General features: G+C 40.3%; 1 protein-coding gene across 1 annotated transcript in view; it reads right to left on the bottom strand.

Moving 5' to 3' along the window:
* Positions 1–25,316, bottom strand: part of PLCE1 (phospholipase C epsilon 1) — a 272,101-nt gene extending 246,785 nt beyond the window's left edge. Inside the window, exon 1 of the mRNA XM_063102561.1 lies at positions 24,055–25,316. Coding sequence (XP_062958631.1) covers positions 24,055–25,257 — 1,203 coding nt within the window. The 5' untranslated portion in view covers positions 25,258–25,316. The remainder of the gene's footprint in view (positions 1–24,054) is intronic.
* Positions 25,317–25,844: the final 528 nt, after the last annotated feature.

Below are 25,844 nucleotides of genomic sequence, written 5' to 3'. Positions count from 1 at the left end.
TTTAAAAAACTATGGTATATATACATAGTGGAATACTACTCAGCTATATTTTTTTTTAAAAATGATATCCCATCATTTGCAGAAACATGGATGGAACTGGAGACCATCAGGTTAAATGAAGCAAGTCAGGCACAGAAAGACAAGTAATGCATATCACTTACATGCGGGATCTAATAAAAATATATATATATATGGTTCACTAGAAAGTAGAAGAACGGTTACCAGAGGAAGTGGGGGGATGGGAAGTGGTGGACTAACAGGTACAAAGCTATGCTGTCTACCCTAAGTGAATCATTGTGCAGTATATACATGTATTGAAACAACACACTGTACCCCACAAATTTGTACAAATAAATGTTAAAATAAAAATTTTTTAAAAAAGAATAAATCTTTAGCTTTCAGAGAATTCAGACCTGCTGCATAGGAGAGAGTCTGCTAAAAAATATCTTAAAAAAGATAATCTTGCTCTACAGATATGTAATAGCCATGCTACAGAAATCTATTGGGATGCAGACTAGTCAGGTGGTCAGCAGCTCAGAATGTATTCAAAGATCCTTTGATAATTCAGACTGATATATGGCCACAACAGTGATACAACCATTCATATTTACGTGAAATCACACAATGTGCTGAATAGTTATTTAATCCTTGTGTGTATGTCTTGCCTTCTAAAATGACAGTAAGGTCTCTATAAGCAGAGATATCTGAGTATCTCCATGGAGTCTAAAGCAGCTTGAAATGGAAAGGCCATGAATTTGTTATGCACTATGCTGGGCACTGAGGAGAGATCCATAAATTACATTACTCCTCACAATAACTCTGTGAAGTACATATTATTACCACATCCATTTTATGGGTGAGAACATTCAGGGTCAGAGAGATTAAGTAACCTGCTCAAGGTTACAACAAGTAAGAGGCAGAGCTGGGATTTCAACCTAGGAAGTATAACTCAAAAGTAAGACAACAAAAATAATAAACATTTACTGCAATTTAGGCAACGTTCTATGCATTCTACTAATTTATGTATAGAATCATTAGCTTATTTACAGTACAACACGAACTTACTCAACCCTCAGAAAAACCCTATGATACAGGGCCTGTTATTATCACCATTATTATACTGCCTTCTTTCATAATAATTCATTTTCCTCTTTCAGATCACGGTTCAAATTTTGGCTCCTTAAAAATGACTCTGTAGTCTATTGAGGCTTTCCCTTGGACTCCGTTATTGAACAGGGCATTTTTCTTTCACCTGACTGGGTTGGGTGATTATTTAATTTCTGTCTGTTCACCCCAATAGATTAAAAGTACTATAAAAGAATGTTATTAATGGCTAAGGTAATTTTAACTACTATAATAGATAAGCCCTGAACTCTCAGAGGCTTCAGAAAGTAGTATATTCCTTGCTCGCTCAGCGCAGGTGCTCAGATTCAGGAACCTGGCTCCTTGCATCTTTCCTTCACCTCTTCCAGGGATTCCAATCCTTCACTCCCAGCAAGTGGATGGGAAGAGAGACGGCATGGAGGGTGACTAAGAGGTTTAATTAATGGGCCAGGCCTAGACCAGGTGTACTTTGCTTCTGCCCACGTTCCACGGGCCAAAACTCAGGCACATGGAAGCAGCTCACTGCAAGGGGGTCTGGGAACATGGTCTAGTAGGGTACTGAAAAGGAAGGGAAGATAGGATTGATGAATAGCTAACCAGTGTCTTTCACAGAACAGACCACCACACGTGTACCTTTTCATTTTCTGCTATTCTGAGAGACTGTAGAGAATGAGGGACTATCCATCCTCCCATGTGATCTCTGTTTCACTTAGTGGTGTGTCTTTAATTTCCATGACAGAAGACCATAAGCTCCAACATAGCATAAACAGGATTTGTCTGGTCTTGTTCATCAAAGTATTCCTACAGCTTAAAAACTTTTTAAGGGCCTGCAAAAAGGATTAAGAACTGAAGAAATAGTTTACTAGCTAAAATATAATAGAAAAACTATGATATCAAGATTAAAAAGTGAAATTTTCCCAAAAGGTAGCATTATGTGAATTAGTGAACTACAAGTTCACTCTACATGATTACACATAAGTAGAACCAGCCAAAAAACACAGCTAAAATTACAGGAACCAAATAAATTATTATTTAAAAAACCCCAAATTATAAAAATCCCTCCAAAATCATAAAGCAAAAGCTATACTTTAAGTAGTTTATAGAATGTGGAGAAATAAGAAAAACTAAAACTAAGAGCACATCATGGTGGGAAGAGAGGTCATAATCAAACAGCCCTTATACACAGCTCCGGGCACACAGGAGGTATTCAGTCAACATTATTAAACACTGTTATGTTTGAGAATGACAACGAAGACATCTGGAATTCTTAACTGAAATCCCAGGAAAGCAGAAGTTTGGGAAGAATGCAGAAATTGAAGATTTAGTAAAGATTTAGTAAAATTTAAAAGATTTAGTAAAATTGAAATTGAGTAAAGATAGCATTGGCCATCAGAGGGAAAGGGCAGCTTGTGTGGATTGGATTTCATGTTGGTTTCTCTTCCTCCAAACCCTTCCTGGAGTCCAAGGCTCAGTAGGGAGGATCTGACACCTCCTCATTTACAGAACTTTACAGGGAACTTGCATTTTTTCAGTTTGCTTAGGTTTGACTTCATCCTCGGCTGGAAAGATCAGCAGCGCTGACCTCATCCACAGCTGAAGCTCATGGGGCTGACTTCCCACCCCTCACGTGGTAAGACTTTCTTAATGATGTCCTGAGACTCTCAGACTTGCATTTTTCCCTTGATGATTTGATACTCTGGACTGACATTCTTATTACCTTATTCTTCAACCCGGATTCTGGCAGTTTACAAATCTGAATCTCAAGTTTTGACTATTTACTTTTTATATTTCAAATATTCACTAGAAAAAAAAATAGAGAGAAACCAATCTGGCCACCGTGTAAAACTGACTAATTTTTGTTTTCCAAGTCTGTTCTGCTTTTTAACTTCATTCAGAGACTCTTACCATTTTGACTAGCACCTTGGCAGCTCCAATTCCTGGTTGGAATGTGAAATCCCAAACCCTAGCCCCAGCCCTCACAACTGTGAGGATATTTCTAAGACAGAGCCCTCACTCTGGAGCAGGGTAAATCCCAGTCCTCCACCTATATCTTTCCAGTGCAATTCAGCAAACCTTTCTTGAGGACCTGTTAAATGCAGGGCACCCTGAGAGTCTACGGGCAAATGCAAAGGCAATAACACAGGTATATAGGTGATGGTCCTTTGGTCAGAGCCTTACAATCTAGGAGGGGTAACTGACTATAAACAACTAACATTTAGCAAAGTACAAATGTCACAGGTGCTAATAAATAAAGATTGTCATACTGTATGCAATATATACTCAGACACAGATAGCACATTCCTGTACCACAGAACTTCACAATTCATTTTTACTAGTACTAATTGTAGAGATCATAATGACCCTAACAGCAGCTAAAATTTGTTGAAAAATTCTGTGTGCCATGTTCAGTGCTTTTTCAGATACCCAGTCCTCATGACTCTCTCTGGATTAGATGTTACATTCATTATTCTCCTTTAACAAGTGAGAAAAACTGAAGCTTAGGAAGATGAATAAATTGCTAAAGGCTCCACTGCTGGTTAACTGGGGAGCCAGGATACCTTCCAAAGCCCGGCTCTTAACTGTTCACTAGGCTGCCTGTATAACACATTCCACTATTATAAAAACTCGCAGAAACGGACGACCTTCCAAAAGTTTCCCTTCAGAAAGTGCTCCTCGGGACAGTACACTTCAGGTTCACCAGGAGGATTTAAAAGCATATCCAAGGCAATTCATCAGGAACAGCAAATGGCTTATTCTAGTCCAGACTTTTTCAATTTGCAAGCACCAAATAAACGTTTAGTCATGGAGTCAGAGAATAATAAACTTAAAATGAAACCTTGGGGAAATAATACGAATCATACCTCAAGACAATATATATATATATATATTTAGTCTTCTAAAGACATTGTTCTTTGTATTTAAAGGCAACTACTGCTTAACTAGGAATGAGACATAATATTCACTATCTTGTTTCCAAAGCAATAATTAATTTTTCAGTCCAAGTAGGAAAAGACACTTTAGATTTTCCTTGTTTCTTTTCTTTCTTTCTTTTAAAAACAAAAAAAGAAAGCGGAGGGGGGGGGGATAGTTCCCTGACTTTGGGCTTAAGGAAATAAAATACAATATGTTTAAATTGCAATGTGGAGTCTAGATGTGTTTTTACCAGCATAACTTCAACTTTCTCCAAAAAAATCTGTAAAAGAAATTAGCAATAATAAAAAAAAATTCCACAGCAAATTTTACAGTCAGGCGATACAAACTAACAGATTTCTCTACTGCTTGGGCACCTTTCCTGTCTTCCCAAGCCCCCCCCCCTCCCTACATGTCCTTCACTCTCTAAGAAGGGGAGGAAGGGAGAGGAAACCACACTTATCTTTTCTAAAGGAATGTTTACTATCTCTCCATAGTTGGTATTTAGGGAAAAGGAGAAAGTAGAAAAATAGCAATCATAGAGCTCCTTCGAAAATTATTCGTAATACTTCTTGTCAAATGCAACTGAATTGAACTTTGAAAACATTGCTTTTGGCTCCTCACAAGCCTCTAGGTTTCCATTTGGGCATTCTTCCTTCTAATCCCTATTTAATCAATCATTGGTCAAACAAGTATGTACTGAGAACTTGTTTTGTGATAGAAAGGGTTACAAAATTAAATAAGAAATCCATGCATTCAAGAACCTTAAAACCTAGACAGAATTCGATAGGAAAAGGTATGGAACCAGAATCAACAAACTGCTGGTTTACTGGAAGCAGGATACAGATGGGAAGAAATTACAGAAGGAAGTTGCAGTGACATTTGAAATTTTACACACCAACTTTTCATTACAGGGAGCATGCATTACTTTTGCATTTTTTTAAAATGTAAAGCCTAGTTAGGGAGATGAAGTTCACTAAGTAGTGAGTCAGACAATCAATGCCTCTCTGCAGGTCTGTAGGTGGTTTGCTTGTCACTGTTCAACTTCAGTCACAGTGATGAGAATACTGATGTTAGCAGACTTAACTCTCCTCAGGAGCTGTGGGCTGTATTCGGTCTCAGCACATTTCAATTCTGAGTTCCGGTTTGTTTTACTAATGGTGACTTTAAGTTTCAATTTTAGCAGTCTCACAACAAAGAATGTACTTTCATAGTGCCCCAGGGCCTCCAACACTGCCCAATGTTTGACCGTACGATTACAAATTTCCAGCTAGTTCTGGGAGGCATATGCTTGTGCCCTAAGTTTATGAAGTGATGTGTCCTTTTGCTGAGCGTAGTTTCTTTTCAGACAGATCAGTTTCTCTTCAATGTGCTGCTATGATGAAGCAGATGTTTGATCATCTAACTAGACCAAGGCAGCTGGCAAAATATTAACACGGTTCTTACTCACGAAAAACTGAATATCTCTTTTGCAATTTCAGTTTCTTCTAATTTACTCTGAAAGTCTTATTTGTTTGGTTTGGATTTTGCTTTTACCTTAACATTTTCATATTCAGTACATTCAGATAAGGCTTGTCCCACTAGTAAAAAATGATGCATTTCAAACCATGACTAGTTCACATAGCCTTTTGGTCCCCCAAAGTTCTTAACCTGAAGAAGTAGATGAGGAGATCTTGCCACAAGTTTCCATTGCCTAGTGATCTGGTGGCATTAAAACAAACAAAATATTAATACTCTGCTTCAGCTTCTTCCAAGTATCCCATCCTATAAACTGGCAATAATTAAGAGCAAAAGCATATAAGTCACCAACAACCTTGATCACTTTCTCCATCACATCATGCTATGAACCTGGCCTATGCTTTCTCCTGAAGAAAGATGAAACAGAAATTGCTTATGCAAATCATCTCTTTGAATTGAACAAACTCTTGGAAGTTGTTTATTCCCTCCTTTCCTTGCATATGACTACAAGTGAACTCAGTGTTTACATGATTAGGAAAAACCCAAATTCCTTCTCGGCAAGTCGTTAGACCCTATTAGTTCATCTTTGCTAGATAATAATTAGATATTATTTTTTAAAACTTGTTTTGCAAGAAATCATCTGAGTATTGCACCTAGAATTCAACTCATAGGATACAACGTTAGATGCTTTGACAGAAAAGAACTTGGTAGATTGAACTTCACAAAAGGGGTGAGACATACTTACTTAGGCTTTGTAAATGGCCAGGATCTTAAGTAGTGGAGTGAACAGGGGCATGACAGAAAGAGGACACCAGCCCAGTCAAGGACTTAGAGGCTGATAGCAAACAAAACAGTACTATTCATAATAGCTCCAAACTGGGAACAACCCAAATGACTGTTAACAGGGGAGTAGATAAAGAGTAGAATATTCATGAAAGGGAATAGGAAACAGCAATGAGAATACACAAACTACAACCACATGCAACAATACGGATGAATCTCATAGATGTAACGCTGGGTGAAAGGAGACATACACAAGAACACGTACTATGAATGCATTTATACAAAGTGCAAAATAGGCCAAATAAATCTACGGTGTTAGAAGACAGGACTGGTTACTTTTGTGGGAGGTAGAGAGAGAGAGACTGGAAGGGGATACAAGGAAAGCTTCTGGGTGCTAACGTTCCATATGTTGATTTTGGTACTGGTTAAATCACTGTGAGAAAATACATTGACCTGTACACTTTTTATGGTTTGAGTATTTTTCCATAAGTGTGTTACACTGCAATAATAATTTTAAAAGAGAGAGTGAGTAAAGGGTCAAGAATAGTAAGGACATGTCTGAAAATAAGTTGTTAGGACTTCTTAATTTTATTGGCACAGTATGAATAAATTAATCAATGAACTAGATTAGAGCTCAGAGAAGATCCACGCATGTGTGGAATTTTGGTATATAAGAGAGGTGGTATGTCAGATTAGAGCTGGAAAATGGACACTGATATAGAAAAAGATGAAAATGGATTCCTGCCTCAGACTATATACAAAATCAAGGATTTAAATGGGTTAGGGAGGTCCGGCCCCGTGGCTCACTCGGGAGAGTGTGGTGCTGGTAGCGCCGAGGCCGCTGGTTCAGATCCTATATAATGATGGCCGGTGCGCTCACTGGCTGAGCGTGGTGCAGACAACACCGTGCCGAGGGTTGTGATCCCCTTACCAGTCAGGAAAAAATAAAAAAATAAATAAATAAATAAAATGGTTTCGGTAATGGGCCACAATAATCAACCACATTGTATATCGACAAAATAAAATTAAGAAAAAAATAAATAAAAAATAAAATAAAATAAAATGGGTTAGGGAATTAGATGCCAAAAACAAAACTTTAAAGCTCCTAGTATAAAATATAAGTAAATATCTTAGACTTCAGGTACAGAAAAAAAATTTGAAAACAAAAAGCACTGATCATAAGATTAAACTTTAGGGGCTGGCTGGTTAGCTCAGTTGGTTAGCATGCAGTGTTATAACACTAAGGTCAAGGGTATGGATCCCCCTACTGGCCAGCCGCCAAAAATAAATAAATAAAAATAAAACTTAAGGAGATGAACAGACATTTTTCAAAGGAAGACATACAAATGGGCGACAGGTACATGAAAAAATGCTCAGCATCACTACTCATCATACAAATGAAAATCAAAACCACACTGAGATATCATCTCACTCCAGTTAGACTGGCTATTACTAAAAGACCAAGAATAACAAGTGCTGGTGAGGATGTGGAGAAAGGGAAAATCTGCATTGTCGGTGGGACTGTAAATTAGCACAGCCATTATGGAAAACAGGATAGAGGTTCCTCAAACAACTACAGACAGAACTGCCATACGATCCAGCAATTCCACTACTGGAGTTATATCCAAAGGAATGGATATCATCACGTCGAAGTGATACCTGCACTCCCATGTTCATCACAGCTCTATTTACAATAGCCAAAATATGGAACCAACCTAAGTGTCCACTGACAGATGACTGGATGAGGAAAATGTGGCATATATACACAATGGAATACTACTCAGCCATAAAAAAAGAATGAAGTTCTATCATTTGCAGCAACATGGATGCATCTGAAGAAAATCATGTTAAGTAAAATAAGCCAGACAAGAGAAGAGAAATACCACATATTCTCACTCATAAGTGGGTGCTAAGAAAGATGTAAGGGAGGGAGGGAGGAAGGGAGGGTGGAAAGAAAGAAAGAAAAAAAGAACAAGAGAGAGAGAGAAAGAGAGAGGAAGGAAGGAAGGAAGGAAGGAAGGAAGGAAGGAAGGAAGGAAGGAAGGAAGGAAGGAAGGAAGGAAGGACCACAATAATTCATTGAACTTTCAGAAGGAGAGAACAAACCTAAGGATACTAGAGATGGTGGGGATAGAGGGAGGGAGTTTGGGGAGTGATAGGTTGGTAAAGGGCATAAAGAAAAATCAAGATTTGTAATAATGAAGGGCCAACCCCATGGCTCACTCGGGAGAGTGCAGCGCTGGGAGCACTGAGGCTGCGGGTTTGGATCCTATATAGGGATGGCCGGTGTGCTCACTGGCTGGGTGTGGTGCTGACAACACCGTGCTGAGGGTGGCGATCCCCTTGCCGGTCAAAAAAAAAAAAAAAAAAGATTTGTAATAATGAATATGCTAATAATAATAAAAATTTTTTAAAAAACAAATTTGACTACAAAACTTAAAAATTTTGTTTATCAAAAGAAATCTCTTTAAAAAAAATTTTATTGAATCAAAATCGATTATACAAATTTTGGGGATTCAACATTGAGATTTGTTGATCAAATCAATATTACTAGTATATATATTGTTACAAATCATAATTATTATTTATGCCCCTTGTCCAATCCCTCCCCATCCCCCTTTCCCTCCCCCCCCTAATTACCCTAGATTTCTTCTCACCCTCTGGAAGAGTAATGGTTACTCTGCTGATTTGCTGTCCAAATGATCTGTCCAATGCTAAGAGGTGTGATCAGGTCCCCCAATACTACCATAGAGTAGATGGCCTCTTCCATCACTCTGAAATGGGCTCTGTGGAGGGGATATCCTCCTCTTGTCTTTATCTCTGCTGGTGACTCTTCTTGTGTCAATGCACTCCAGTGGCTGGCAGACCATCTGCGTGGTGGTCTAGCCGCCTTCGTGGCAGCCATGGTTATTATAGTGGCTCTGATGGGCCACCCACGTGGAGGAGATATTTTTGGCATGCTCCTTGGTGCTAGCTAGTGGTGTGCCTGGTTGTGGAGAGTGTCCAATCTCCAGTTCCATACCCCAGGTCCCCAAGTGGATCCCGAGGCGCTGGCATGGTGTGCCTAGTTGTGGGAGGGGGGTCCAGTCCCCTTCTCCATGCCCCGGGTCCCCGGGCAGGCCCCGAGGCACTGTCATGGTGAGCCTGGTTGTAGGAGGCGGGGTCCGGAAAGAAAAGATGATTTAAAACTGGGAGAAAATATTAGCAATACACACATACACAAAGATAATATTAGAAATATACTGAAAATTCCTACTAATCAATAAGTACAAGCAACTTGATAAAAAAAATGGGCAAAAGAACTGAGACATTTCACAGAAAAAGAAACACATATGGCCAATGAAAACATAAAGGTACGGTAAAAATCATCAGTGATTAGCAAAATGCAAAATTAACCACAGAGAAATATTTTTTAACCCATTTGCCAAAACAAGTTAAAAAATATCAAGTATTAGAGAAGATACAGATCCAGAGAATCTCTTACGCGTCACCTGGAGGGTAGCGGGTGGGAGTAAGGTGCAAACTGGTGCAACCACTTTAGAGAACAGTTTACTATTATCTTCCAAATTTGAACATTCACGTACCCTATGTTCCAGCTTTCCACTACTAGGTATACATCCAAGAGAAAATTTTGGACACATATAACAAGCAACATATACAGAAATGTTCATGGAAGGACTGTTTAAAATAGCAAAAACATAGAAACAAGTTAAATGTCCATGGACTGAAGAATGAATGAGCAAACTATAATACATTCATATAGAGGACCATCATACAGCAATCAAAACAAATGTACTACAGCAACATACAGCAGTATAAATTAAACTTAGAAATAATGTTGTGTAAAAGAAGTCCCAAAAGATTACACAGTGTACCTTCATAAAAAGTTCAGAACAAATAAAATTTTAAAATCTGTAGCTTTTTTGTTGAGGTAAATTCACATAACAATTAGCCATTTAAAAGTGCATATAATTGAACGTATAGTTCTTAAGAATCCATGCAGATGTGATACATTACACTGTATAAACAGGAAAGTAAGGGAATGATGGAAACAGGATTCAGGATGACAGTACCTGGTAGGCAGGAGCAGGTAAATGTTTGGGGTGGCCAAGAAAGGGGATCCATTGGATAGATGTAAGAGTTTGTCAAGGTCCTTGCTTTGCTTTTGGCTGGTAAGTTCAGGGGTGTTTACATCATCACTAAAAATGACCAACTGCATAAACAAACCAACAAATAAAGTGGTCCCCTTTGCTTTACATCAACAGATGTTGTCAACAACTTTTTGCAAAGTATAGAAGGCAATTTTTGCAATGGGTGCTTTGGAAACAAAACAGGAAAATTCCTGTTCTATTGAGAGTAATTATATCACTTTAAATTTTATGTGAAGTAATAAAAAAGGAGGTGAGGGAAAGTAGCAAAGACAAAATGGCAGAGGGCCCCAGAAATCAATACTACATTTGAAATTAGTCACATGGACTCCTGTGAGGGAGAAAGGTGGTCAATTTTCTGACGGTGGAACATGCTGCCTTCTCACTGGTGGGAGATAAGCAATTCCAGCTCCCGACAGAGCTGATATCCCACCTCCTCCATGAAGCCTTCTCAGACTACACAAATCCTCCTGCCACTCACATAGTGCCTAGAAACTACATCCCACAATTTGTAGTTATTCTGTCAGGGTCGCTAGAGACAAATCTGTGTTTACAAGGAAGCGATATAGCATTGTGGTTAAAAATCGAAGCTTAAGAATGAAGGAAAAACAACAGTTATATAATGCCAGCTACTGTTCTAAATGCTTAAAAATTTAGAACATTTTTGTTAACATGTGTTAATATTTAACATATAAAAATCTATTAATCTTTACAACAGCCCTAACAGGCAGGTTAATTCCCCCCCCCCCCACTTTAGAAATAGAGGCACAGAGAGGTTAAGTAACTTGCATTAGGTTACACAGCTAATAAGTGCAGGGTCAGAATTTCAACCCAGGCAGACTGGCTCCCAGCCCATATACTTAACCACTATGGACCCTGAAGCCTTCAATAATTTAGCTGTTATAATTGGATCAGTTCAGCTCCACACCCTATGGGTCAGAAATAATGTTTGGCATCCCTGCACAGGGAAGGAAATTTGGCTTGAGGGCAACCTGGGTTCCAGGCCTAGCTCTGAAACTGATGCCTGACCAAACCTGGGCAAGGCCATGGTCTCTCTTTGAGCCTCAGTTTCCTTCTCTGTAAAATGAAGGTTTGGACCTGATGATCTCTAAAGCCCTTCCGGTGCTGATGTTTATGAGCCTGGGATTTCTGGCTGGATTCCTTGCAGCCCAGACCAGACCAGCTCTTCCTAAGCCAGGTCTGGCCCATTACTGGGCTCAGTGTCTTGCATTTGGCTCTGCTTCCCATAAATAAGAGAAAAGGAACAAGGGAAAATATCCTCCTGAGAGACTGGGAAGGATCCCACAGCAGTTCTGTATGCTTTTAAGAACTTACAATCTTTAACCAGAGAGAGCTACCAGCCAAGTGAAGTATGGAAAGAAACTAAACTAAGGGGAGAAATGAACTCACAAAACCTGGCAACATTCAAATTAAAAGGGCATCTCTAAGTACTTAAAGAACAAAGTCATTGCCACAAGATGAGCCAGCTTCTTAAAGAACAGAAGACAGGATAAGACATGACAACCAGAACGCATCAGAGATGGCAGGATAAACCTGATAAACTATGCACCAACCAAGGTTGTTCACAATCTGGGAAGACAGTTGAAGAAATGAGAGACAGCAGGGGCATATCTTCTTCCACCACCTCACCATGAGCCATCCCATCATGTACACTTCCAGGACCAGCTGTGTCTTAGGAATCTATGCATCTCAGGAATCCTAAAGGCATTAGGGTTCAGAACCAGCTGACACTGACAAAGCACCGACTATGTGACATGCTCTATCAGAAACATATATGTATTCATCCTGTTTTAAAGATGAGGAGACAGAGTCTGTAGAGATCCAGATTCTAGTTCTGAGTCTTCCATCATTAGCAATGTGAACCTGGTCAAGCAACATCACCTGTCTAGGGCCTTTGCCATTTTATCCATAAAATGAGGGGCTGAATAAGGTTATAGAAGATGGACCTTCCAGCTCAAAAATCTATGATTCATAAAGTTACCAAACACTTATTTTATAGTCACCTAGAAAAGCATTCGCCTGGGCCGGCCTGTGGCTCACTCGGGAGAGTGTGGTGCTGATAACACCAAGGCCACGGGTTCGGATCCCATATAGGGATGGCTGGTTAGCTCACTGGGTGAGCGTGTTGCTGACAACACCAAGTCAAGAGTTAAGATCCCCTTACTGGTCATCTTTTAAAAAAAAAAAAGAAAGAAAGAAAAGCATTCGCCTGGACTAATTTAATTTCTTTATATTTCAGGCCATTAGAACTCAATGAACTCCACTGTCCTGAGCACATAATATATGAATCCAGGAGAAAAACAATTAGCCTCAGGCATCAGTAGCTCTTCTGATTCTGTTCCATTTGGTACTAGCCAGCATCACCATGTATGGTTGGGCATGTTGTGCCCTGTAGAAGGGACCTGGCCAAAGGAGGCAGGGGATAGAGCTAAATTCCAATCTGCCCTCTGGCACTAGCTGTGTGTTGTGAGACTCAGTCCAAACCAAAGGTGCATTATGGGTTTGTGGTGCCTCTGAACTGTCCACTGACACCGAAGGAAAGTGATAGGAAGACCGTGAAGCAATGGTCAAGTTTGTGTTCAAGTTCATGCTGTATACAAAACTTGTAATTTCACCTTTGCTCAAAACATTTTCAGAATGCCTCACATCCAGTTTATAAGACCCCCAATAAAACAATCCTATCCTTTATAGTCACATGCCAATATTGACCCAAACCAGTATTAGTCAGGTTGCTCAAATGAACTGTTTCCAAAATCTCAATCCAAGCTCAAAGGATTAAGACATTTTGCATAACGGCAGCATAAACGGAAAATGCGGGCAGCCTTCCAAGGTGATTCCTTGGAAAGGGAAAACCCTAACTGAGCTGAGCATGTCCGAGTGTTTAAAATAAATCTATTTCATTACCTTTACACTACCAAATGTATTTGGCAAAAATACAGAGAAAACCTCTGAGAAAAACACTCAGTGGATTCTCTGGGCTTCTGAGGCACTCTCTTTACAGGTGCCTCAGAATGGTTCTTTGCCACCACTATCAAGTCATTTACTTCAAGGCTCCTGACTTTTCTAGCAACACATTAGATTTGTACTGGTTCACTCACATTCTTTTTCCTTCATAATGTGATCAGTAGCTACCAAGACCATTCATTCTGGATTTCATGGATCAGTCTCAATTTCAAATATTCTGCCCCTCTTTCCTCTGAATAAAAAGTTCCCACTTTTTTATTTGGAAAATATGGTCACCATAATAATGGCATTCTTCTCATGAAAATATCAGTCATGCCAGAGTCATACCATCATTGCGGTGCCCAGATTTGGTTTGTGGCCATCTAAAGGAGAACTGCCTGGTCCACCCAGGGCCTGAAACCATTTTCTTGGTCTCATTAAAAAGAAAAATAATGCATTTGCTACTAAACAATTAAGAACTCAAATGTACTTTTCCCATGTTCTAGAAGAGACTTTTTCAAGGCAAAAGAATTACTATTTGATGGAAGGGTACACAATCTGGAAAAACTGAAGCCATGGGCCGTTCCAACTGCCAAACTCCCACAGACTGGCTCTCAAGGCACATCACACTCACTATTAAAGTGTCACCATTTATAATTTGGTGCTAAATCTTTCTGAAGCTAAACTACTCAACAGGGTCTACTAACAAATTGATTCCTTATTCTATTAAAATGTAGGGATAAGGCAAAGTAGGTGTCAGTGATAAAGTTATCTAACCTCAAGTTGAAAATAAAGTTATTATTCATTCACGCCAGCACTGAGAAAGGGACATCAAAGAGTTGGGTTTCGGTAAGTAGGTTCAACTCAATACTTGCAGCATTTATGAGGGGACAACAGGCTGCCTCTGGTTCTGTTTCGCTGCCTCCGCAGCAGTTTTGTGTCCCCTTCCCCCCCAGGTAAGTCACCCTGAATGCTTAGAGCATGGAGTGAGAAGAGAGAAGTTATATTTGCAGGTAGATTTTATAACGTTTGCCAAGCGCTTGAATACACAAGCAGCTCAGATTGTTCCTCCCGCCTCATGACCTTGTGAAGTAGGTGAAAACTTCATTTTAATGGTGTGACTATGGAAAGAAATGCCACTGAGTCATGTTTTTCAGACTCAGGTCAGTTGGTCAGAACCTTCGAAGATCACAGCAAACTTTAAATTAAAATGGAAAAATATTAAATTATGTTCCCAGTTGTTTGGAGTGTTTCAGTATGGTAGTGAATGAGCTATAGATTCTGGCTCAGATGTGTGCAGTTTGCTTTGGACTTTGTTCTGGCTTACTTACTTGTAAAACTTCTTACTTCTAAATTACAGCAGTTCAGTTAAAAATTCAGACCTTTGGGCTTGGTTTCCTCCCCCTAACAGGCTGAGTCATAAAAATAAATCTGAGCCATTTCAACAGCCAACACACCCCTCACATTAAGAACTGGTATTGTTCCCCACGTCTCCCATTTCATCCAAAGTCACACCCAGCTCACATTTGAAGAAAGAAAGAGCTCAAGGACTCATCCAACTCAACGTTTGCACATTTAATAAGAGAACAGAACCTCTGCCAAGTTATAGGGGTGAGTTGCATCAGAACCTTCCAGAGGAACTTCTGAGGAGTGGTTATAGACTTGAGAGGTAGCCAGACCTGGGTTCAAGTCTCCACACTGTGTGATTTTGGTCATATTACACAGATTGAGTATAAAATGGGGATATTAATAATACCAGCATTGTAGGCAGCTGCTATGAGAATAAAAGGAAAGAAAAAAGATGGGACATCTGGGAAGCCCAGTGCCTGGCACAGAGTAAGTGCCCAACAAGTACTCACTGTTTTACTGCTACAGGCATTTCAGCAGTTAGCCAGTGATGAAGGAGAATCTTTCCTCTGCCCTTCCTCTACAGTGTTAGAGAATGACAAAATTCACTCCAAACCAAAACTCAAGGAGGCACTGCTAGGGGAGATAGAATATTCACTCAACCCAAAATCCAGAGTCAGGATTTAATTTAGGAAGTCATAGACTGGTGGGCTTTAGAGTTAAGAGGAAATTTATAATTTGTTAAATTACTATATGCAAATTATATATACAGTGTCTGACACATGACAGCGATGCAAACAAATCTGCCCTCACTCTTTTTTTATACCAAAGGAACTAAAATCCCAGGCCCTAAAGTGACTTGCTCAAAGTCATACAACCAGTTAGTGGCAGAGCTGGAATAAGTACTTGGATGTTCTTGGGAAGGGAGGGCACTGTCTCAGGTCTATTATAGAGAGCACTGGGGTCAGATGGTTTGAAAGAACTGGCCAAACACCTCCCAACCCCCAAGAATGATCTCCCCAACTCATGACCACAGTATGCTGTCCCTACCCCTTTTCTATCACCCCCATCCTGACCGCCACTGAGAAACAGAAGCCAGATTCTCTCCAGTCAATGTGGAAGCCCTTGCCTGGTAAAGACAGAGTTCTAAAGAGCAGGGCTAGAGCTCCAGGATCTTGAGAGGAGGGGGTTTCTCTATTCGCTGGCCTACTACAGCACATGGCAGTCTCAGGTACTCCCTTATAAGCACAAAATGGCTGGAAACTGTCCTGAGGGCTTTTACAGTTGGTTGAAATGAGAAGCCAGGGACAAGGAGATGCCAACACGACCCTTCTTTGTCTCTCAGGCCAAGTCTAGGGAGATGACAAGCACGGGTCTCTAGGTTCACAGCACTGAAAAAGACCTTTTGAATTTCAATGGAAAATCCTGGTTCTGTCTTAAGTATTGCACAAAAGAGCTGGTCCCAGGCTCCCAGGATCAGGGGGAAGATAGCCAACGAGCCTGCACTGGGTCTGGGCAAGGAGAGGAGGAGACATCAGGAGTGGGTGAAAACCGCCTTTCTTCATTTATAATTCAGGGAGTCATTCAAGAAATATGTATTGAGCACTGACTGTCAGGGAAACTCTGGACTGGGGTCCAGGGTGGGAGTGGGGGGCTGGCAGGGAAGGCCACCAAGAGAATGAGAGACTAAGCTCAGGCCTAAAGGATGGAGAGGAGTTAGCCAGGTAGAGAGGGGTGGCATAAGCCGGGGTAGGTGAACTTTTGCCAAAAGGGACCAGATAATAAATATCATAGTCTTTGGAGGACATACAGTCTCTGTTGCAACTACTCAGCTTTGCTGTTACAATGTGAAAGCAACTACAGGCAATACACAAAGGAATGAATGCAGCTGTGTTCCATAGACTTTATTTTTGAACACTAAAATTCAAATTTTATATAATGTTCACATGTCATGAAATATTATTCCTCTTCTGATTTTTCAAACATTTACAAATGTAGAAGCCATTCTTAGCTTATTCTGTATTTAAGAATATCTGTATTGAGGTATATGGGGGTTCAGTAAAGGCCATTCCTGAACTAGGAAGATGATATTTATTTCTAAACTGTATACTCTCTTAGACCCTTGAACCCAGGACTGGGACTGGGGTGACACAAGGGAGTTGCCTAGCACTTGAAATTTAAAGAGGTACTCACTGATAAGTACAGGGTTAGCACTTGTGAGACCCTGAGAGTGAGTGCCTCCTTAAATTTCACACCCTGGGCACCTTCCTTGTCTCACCATAGTCCTGGCCCTGCTTGCACCTGAGCATAATGAGGTACATACTTGTGCAGTGCTGCCTCCTCCGCAGCTGTCACTGGGTTGGATGCCTTCCCTATAGTACACAAGTTTGCAGACGGACAATCTGATTCCCAGCCACTGGGCTGTGGTGCAAAATTTGCATAATAAGAAAAATGATCTATATAATAAAAAGCTTAGGCAGAAAGGGAGGAGGGAGAAACAGACAAGCTTTGCAGGTGAGTTTGGAGAGAATCTGGAGGAGAGGGAAGATAAAAAATCTTACCTGAACATTGTTGCTGGCAAGTAATGTGAAAAAGACTAAGAATGAGATCAATGTCCAAAGAACATGTTTAACTGGTTTCACTGTGCATTAAAATTGTAAACCTTTTTTGCCACTTTCTTGACGTTCATTCATTGTATCTACATCTATACCTATATCTAAATATATATTGTAAAACATATATCTGAGAATAAACTTATATCCACAATATATAAAGAACTCAAAAATGAAAAGACAACTCAATTTAAAAATGGGCAATGGATTTGACCAGACATTTCTCCAAAGATATACAAATGGTTAAAGCACACGAAAAGATGTTCAATATCATTAGCCATCAAGGAGATGCAAATCAAAACTATGTGAAATATCACACCCACTAGGATGACTATAACCAAAAAGACAGACAATAAGAAATGTTGGTCAAGATGTGGAGAAATTGGAACCCTCATGCATCGCTGTTAGGAATGTAAAATGGTAAAGTTCCTTCGGAAAACAGTCTGGTAGTTCCTCAAAAGATCAAACATACAGTTATCATATGACCTAACAATCCCACTCCTTGGTATATATCCCAGAGAAATGGAAACATATGTCCATACAAAAACGTGTACACTAATGCTTGCAGCAGTGTCATTCATAATAGCCCAAAAGTGGAAATGACCCAATGCCCAACAACTGATGAACACATAAAATAAAATGGAACGTTATTCAGCAGTGAAAAGTAATGAACGTTGACAAGGTAGCAAAAGAAGACAGTCACAAAGACCACATACTATATGAGTCCATTCATACAAAAGTACAGAATAGGGAAATCTAGAGAAACAGAACGTAGATTAGTAATTGCTTAGGGCTGGGGAAGGAGGTAAGGGGTGGGGAGAATGGAGGGTGATAGCTAAAGGGTACGGGGTTTCTTTTTGAGGTGATGAAAATGTTCTAAAATCGACTGTGGTGATGGTGGCACAGATCTGTGAATATACCACAAACCACTGATCTGTATACTCTAAATGGGTGAATTGTATGGTATGTGGATTATATCTCAACAAAGCTGTTTCAAAAAAGAAGAAATCAAAGCATTTCTCCTCCCTTCCAAGGAGATCTGTATTGTGTTTCAAAGGACCAGCTCTCCCTATCCTTGAAAGTTGATCGCATGTCTGTGTTGCCCAAGGCTGAGGCGGCCACTGCTGAGCTTTCTGAAGCTTTGAGGGGTGAGGCCCTAAATGACAGGGAAGGGGCTGGGGATCAGCACATGGGGCTGAGCGCTGGGCTTAGGGGTTCAGGTGCCTGAGCTCTGAAGAACCCATATTTAATGTGAGGCTCTGAATGTGTCCAGGCCAGCCATTAGAACAAAGAACCACTGAAACAGGCACCATTTGGGTGTCATGGGGCTCTTTGGGGCCAAAAAATGGGCCCAGCACCACCATCAAGAACAGCTTTTCAGAGAGGGCCCTGCCTGTTAGTCTAGTCATGGAAGTCAGCAGATGGTCACCACCACCACCCCCCACCATGATGCTTCAAATTTTTGAATGCTGAATCATTTGTTCACGAGGGCAGAAACCTCCTTCCATCCCAGGATGCCTAAAATCCCCAGGGGTCTACTGTACTTAAATCAGCACTCACAGAGGGGGACACTCCTACCACTTATGACTCTGTGAGGTCATTCTATGGGCAGCCTGAGTCTCTTCTCTGTAAAATGCAGGGTGTGGAAGAGGTCCCAGCTCCACCTGACGTCTGAACCTTGCCTCTGGCTCTGATTCTTTTCAGGCTATGTTCTAACCATGGCCCATTCTAAGGGATGGGGCCTCTCCAGATGCTAATTCCCATTACGCAGGACATCTGGGGAAAAGATAATCCTAGCGCTGACACTGCCCCAAGGCTACCATGAGAATAACAGTGGCCAGGAGTGCATTCACCTTAAACCATATTCCACGGTCAGGGTCTTTCATTCCATCTCTTACCAAATCCTAGCCAAAGAGCTGGTATAACTACAGAGACGTGGAAGTAAACTTATCCTACACTGCCCCAATACAGCTAATAAGGGAAAGTAGTCCAATTATCACAGGGCTAGCCTCTGACAGCCCATCACATTTTCCACTGATGCACTACACCTGACTAAGTTATACAGGGCTGATCAGGAGCTGGATTTGCTTTCACTGTGCTCAGAAGGAAGGGTCCACCATCATCCCATACCCATGTCCCCTAGTACTGAGTGACAATGGCATGTCACCAAGCACAGGCTTCCAGCTCAACCTAAGCACCCCACAAAACTGTAATTATTTCAAGGTCCAAAGTGTACCTGAGCTCCAGGGCAACCAAATTTCCAAACCAGAAAACAATGCATGTTGCTGTTTCAATAGCCATCTCTTAACAACATTGGACAGCAAGACTCAATGGATATTTATTGGATCATCCATAAAAGTTACAACTTAAAAGGTAAGTTTATTATGGGTTGGTCCCTTTATACATAACAGACATTATTTCTCTCCTGAGGTTCAGTTCACTTCAGTTTGAAAGAGACAAAATATAGAATCAAGGACATATATATCAACAGAGGTATTTTTGATAAACACTCAAAAAATTATCATTGCCTCAAGTTTAATTTTCTGTGCTGGAGAGTAAGGTATAAAGAAAAAAGACACAATTTAGAAGGAAGAAAGCAGAATAGGAAGCAGCTGGTTTTGACTTTCCTTTTAAATCTACAGTTTTTCTAGTCTGATTTTTAAAAATTATTTTAACTATTTTTTCTTGATTTTCTTCATTTATTCTTTATTTTTCATGTTTATTCTTTGTTTTTTATTCTCTATTTTATCTGAAATGTACTTGGTTTTCCCGTTTGTCATACATATTCCTGTATAGTAAATCCTCTTGTGGATCAACGAAGGGAAGTAAACAAAGCGATATTGCAGTAGCTGATGGCATTTCTGCCCTGGCCACCCTCGCTTTCTCCAACCTCCACCACTCAGTGCACGTGGAACTCAGGTTACATGAGCAATTCCAGCAGGGCAGAAGCAGGAACTTCTTGTATTTCATGTTCAAGACAACTCTGGGCATCTAAACTCCCCAAAATTCAGGCAAAGAGAATTTTTTAAAAGGAAAAACACCCTTAGCTAACCTTTCACCTAAAGACTTTATCCACTTGTCAAAATATCCTGTCTCGTGGGGCCAATAAATTGAGAGAAGAGAGGGAGGATGACTGTAACTGGATAAGGGGTAGGGTTTTAATTTTTTACATGCAGGAGGAGGAGGATACCAATATAGTTAGTCAGTCAGCAAGCATTAATCCTCCTCAGTGTCTTCCATTCAAATTCATTCTTCTCTACACAGCTGTGCAAATATAAATTAATTGGGTCGTTTTGAGCAAGGCATCCAGAAAAAATGTAACATATGAGGCCAAAATATTAATTGGAAAAAATAGCACATTCTTTAAACACATAGGGAAGGATTGTTCAAGCTACCATATCATAGATTGACACACGTTCAAGTTCATATCACTGTAAATGTCTCTGAGAAGCCACCAAAGAGCAGAATGAGGTAGGAATACACTCCCAACAAAGCTTGTAAGAAATGGCCAGTGAGAACAGTAGCACTTGCTCCTTGCCTGCACAGTTCCGAGGGTACCATTTCATACAACGCCCACAATAACATCATTACTCCCAGGTGACATATAACGTAATTAGGAACAAAGAGGTTAAACAACTTGCCAGAGTTCATACGGCCAGTCAATGCTGGAGTCGGGGTCATCATTTAAGTTTAGGTCAACTGACAGCAGAGACTCTGTTTCTGACCATGACATTGACCTTAACTTCCGATATACTTGGCATTATGTTTGCATTACAGAGAGTAAGAAATGTAAGGCCCATACAAGCCAGCAGCCAAAAAAAAAAAAAGGCCCATTTCTTGTCCTTAACAAATTTACAACCTGATTGGGGAACTGGGATGAACACACACGAAGTAATCAGAAGACTGAAACAGGAGCACACCATGAGGTAAGGAAGTAATTCACAGGACTGGAGGAAAGTGGTTAGAATTCATTTGTGCAAGTTTTGAGAAGAAATTCTGCCAGATTCTAAACTAAAAAACAGGAATTAAAGAATACCATACTCTAGAAAATACTGGTTAATTCCTGCCATGGTGTGGTTTGAACATTCAGAAAGGGCTCTCCCTTTCAGAAACCTCCCTTAAGAAAGAACAGAAAGACAGCCAGCCTATTCCCAGCTACATCATGAGGGCTAATAAAAATGCCAACAGCCTCCTCCAAGCCTGGTCAGACAGAGGGGGGTAGCAGTTCCTGGAGTCTGCTCTGACAGAGGCGTGGCCACCTCTCCCAGCCTCCAGAGACTAAGAAGCAGGGAGGAGACAATTTGCATCATCTCTTCAGTACTTTTCATTGGAAATTAACCATCCCAGGGCTCCAAATGACGGGAAAGAGCAGATTTGAGCTAAGAACCAGTGAACATGCTCAGCAGCAGCAGCAGCAGCAGCAGGGCTGCCGAAAAGGGTAAACTAGAAGAAAGCATGGGCATGCCCAAAACTATTTTGAAATTTATACCAGATTCACAACTCTCATTAAGAAACTATGATAAAAGGTCTACAGCAACCTATTCTACTCACTTTGCCATATTTAAATCTCTGTTGTGTTCTCCACATTCAAGTGTAGATGATTTTGAAACCACTGCATGTTAAAGTGGGATGATACGTTGCTCTCAGCAGCAACTTCATGGTGGGGAAGTACTGGACAAGCCATCATAGTGCTGGGCAAGACAGGCAGGCCTATGACAAACTCCCTGCCTCTGGCTCAGGTTTCATGTGGAATCAGGTGAAGAAATGCAGAAACAAATCTGTGGACACTGGCTGGGGTGAGCGGTCAGTTGTAGAGAGAAGGGCCTGCAGGCTTTCACTTTATAGGCAGGATCCCAGGTCAGCCCTGATGTTCCTGAGAGCCCAAGCATTGTCAGGATCTTTAGGGCACAGCAAATATTCCCAAAATGTCCTGATCAAAAAGTAAAGAGCTCAATTTAATCTCCTAGCCAATGGTTCTCAACTCCATAGAATCCATAGAATCAGTAGGGACCTTTGAAAAAATATTCATGCTGTGTCTTACCCCAGCAATTCTGATTCAGAGGGTCTGGGCTGGGGTCTGTACACTGATTGTAACATGTAAACAGGGTTAGAATCACCATATTTAACATGGCCAAGTCTGAAATACCATAAGCATCAATGAGTGGAACTACTCAATCAACAGATGTCAAAACGAACAGAATTCTTCTGTTCCTTTAACAGCTTACTCTAAATTTCATTTCTTCCTCGATCTGGAGAAACTTCCCAAGGGAGTGAGCTTCCTGGACTACAATCCTAATAATTGGACAAGGTGCATGACTTCCCAGCAACTCAGTTTTCTTAGCAATGGGGTTAATAATTACACCAACACGATAATAGGGTAGTTGAGATGATTGCATGACATCAGGTATGTAAATTATTTAGCCCAATGTCTGGCACAAGTTAAATGCTCAATAAATGTTAGTTACCATGACTGATGATGATGATGATGATGGTCATAAAATACACCAGTTATATTTCCATAAAAGGGATGTTTTTTCTAGACCAGGTGTTTATTTGTAGGGCCAGGTTTTAAAGGAACTGTGAAGAACTGAAATGTGAGAGTTCTAGAAACAGTTTCACAAAAATAATGGTTGAAGGAAGCAGGAATGTTTAGCCAGAATAAGAAAAAACCAAGAGGGTGCATGGTACTGTTTTCAGATTTAAAGATCAGTTCTAAGAGCAGGTAGCCTGATCACGTCCAGAGTGGGATTCTTAATTTAAAGAGGGGAGAATGCAGGTAGAATTCAGAGCACCTGGAAATGTGGATGAGAAAAAAAATGAACCTTCATTTTCAGTAATCTCAAATGGAAATTTATCATTTCCTTTGTGAATATAGGCCACAAACCTCAGTAGTAGCAGCAATACCTGTGATCTTGTTGCCAATAGAAGTCACAGGAATTTCCATATCATATTACAATTGTGGTAGATATCCTAAAATGTTATTGATATTTAGGGTGACCAACTGCCCTGGTCTGCGGGACTTGCAGTGCTAAAGCTGAGAAAGTTCCAGGCAAACCACTACCTGCTTATATTCATCACTACTTTGAAATTACGGTAGTTATCTCATCTTTATAAATACCATTATTTAGTGTGTTAATAAAGAAGCACCTATGTTGCCATATCACAATTTCAAAACTATCTTGATAAATGTATATCAATGTAAGGTGTCCTTTATAATGCTTTCTATTTCACTGGATGCATGTGAAAGCATTATTCTGAGTCCACAGGCTTTACCAGTTTGCCAAAGTGGTCCATGGCACAAAAAAAGGGAAGAGGGAAGAAACTGGGACCATTGGTTGGAAAATGTAGAAAACCAAATTTAAGTTTTTAGGTCCAGAAACCTAAAAACAGCTATGAACTACACGGTAGAAGTGGACCCAGGCGTTTATCTCCAAAGGACACAAACAGGTAACCAGTGGATGGAGCCACTTTTCCATGACCAGGAAGCTTCCCTATTCCTCCACTCCTGATGATGTACATACGTGTGTTTTGTTACTTATACCATTGCAGAGTCAACTCAATCTTGATAGCTATCAATTGGAGTATCTATTTCCCACTAACTACAAATGCTTTCTCTAAGAATCATAATTTGACAGATCGTAAAATTTTCCATGAATTAAGACAACAGAAATTTGAACTTTAAAAAGATCAAGTTTAAAGAAAGGATGAAAAGAAATTTGAATTCTTACCAGATACCACCAGGCTTCTGACAGACGTTGGCCCCCACCTCGTCTTATCTCCACCATTGACAGAGGTCCCATTGCTCTCCCACAAGGCAGTGAGAGACCATTTCTCTTCTGATCAACAGAACTCCAAGCAGCCAGCCCAATGTGGCCAGAAGGCAGAGTTCTCACGATTGCTCTTGTCCCAGTATACACAGATTTCTTAACTTCCCTGTCATTTTTACAAAATCTCCTGACTAACAAAGTAGACCGCTCCTTCTTGCTTTTAAAAAAATCTTCTTCTGCATCTTCACCATTATCAGGGAAGTCCTCAAAATGGCTCAAAAAGGTCTTGGCAGGTGAAGGGCCAGTGAAATCCTCCCTACGAAAGCTGTCAGGTGAACATACCATGTCAACCTTCTGACAAGAGCCTCCCAAGCTTAAGTATTTATCATTCAAGGTGTCACAATGATCACACTGCAGCTGCCCATTCTTGTTATCACAGTTTTTTGCCAATTCCATCAGTTTACAAGTATATGCCATGTAATTTTTCTTTTGCTCCCTCTCAACGCCAGGCAGTGGTACACAATTTCCACAATCATCCAAAATTAAGTTTTCTGATAGGGTACAGAAAGTATCTGACATTCTCCTGTTAACTTCATAATGAAAATGAAACACCGCCATGTTGCTGTCAGGATGCGCTCTGCCGGTCTCTATGATCGCTGATTGATTTCCTAAAGGACTAATGTCCATGGGAGGTCCGTCTATTTCCAGTTGAATTCCAGGGAACACCTTTCTTTCCAGTGGAGAAGGAATTCCAGTTTCCAAACACAGAGCTTCCTCTGTGACACAGTTGCCTGTTTCGTAAAACTGGCTCTGAGGAAGGCCGTGCTGATGGTTTCTCAATATGTTGTTACAGTTGATGTTAAGGTTTTTCACGGAATCTGGCATGCTTTTCTCCCAGCACTTTTCATTACTGTTCTCATCACTCATTATTTTCTCCCTTGCTATTGAAAGAACCTTGGGCAAGTTGCTTCCAGAAGATTCTTCAAGTTTGTTTAGTTGTGAGATGGTATGAAAAGTCTGCCCACTCTGCCTGACAGCATGTGCTTTTGGAATATTAATGTCTGAGACCTTTTCATTACTTTCGTCTGTGGCCGACTGAGCAGACACCACTTTTCTCTGAGTCACAGGTATGAGAACAGAAGCTGCCACTTCTTCAGAAGTCATCTTGACCAACACACAGGTTTCAGCTGTTGCTCTGTTTCTACTCCCTGGTGATCATGTCAAGATTTTTATTAAATGACTGATTATTAAAATAATCTCAGATACAGAAGTTCTTCTGAAAAACAAAGTAGCACTTCCTTTCACCCACGTGCATGAAGAGCTGAATAAATTTTCCCAGTTATAATATCCTATCATGAATATTTTTCTCTAGATCAGGGTTTTAAGGTGGTAGATTGATTTTCCTTCCTCTGTTATTTGAAGTAAATTTCTTTGAAGACTTTTATTCAGGATTGCTTTCTTCAATTTCTGATCCATCATTGATGAGCAATGGTTTAAAAATCCAGTTGGAATATTTCCTGTTTTCTGTAAGAAAAGGAATAATGTCAAACATTGTGGCACTAAATGAGTTTTTAGAAATGAAGTCATAATTCTAAGCTAATACAAAATATAGCTTGAGGAAGGAGTTTTGCAATCAGAAGTTAGCTTTAATGTTCTAACCATTTATTTTTCTGATTTAACATATCAAAACTTCTGCTTCCAGCCAAAATAGAGTAACAAGGACCAGATGTATCCTCTTGTGTTAAATAACT

This window comes from Cynocephalus volans, chromosome 7 (genome assembly GCF_027409185.1).
Source record: "Cynocephalus volans isolate mCynVol1 chromosome 7, mCynVol1.pri, whole genome shotgun sequence".
Classification (NCBI taxonomy): domain Eukaryota; kingdom Metazoa; phylum Chordata; class Mammalia; order Dermoptera; family Cynocephalidae; genus Cynocephalus; species Cynocephalus volans.
The sequence above is the reverse complement of the archived record's forward strand: the minus strand, read 5'-3'. Positions and strand labels throughout refer to the sequence as shown.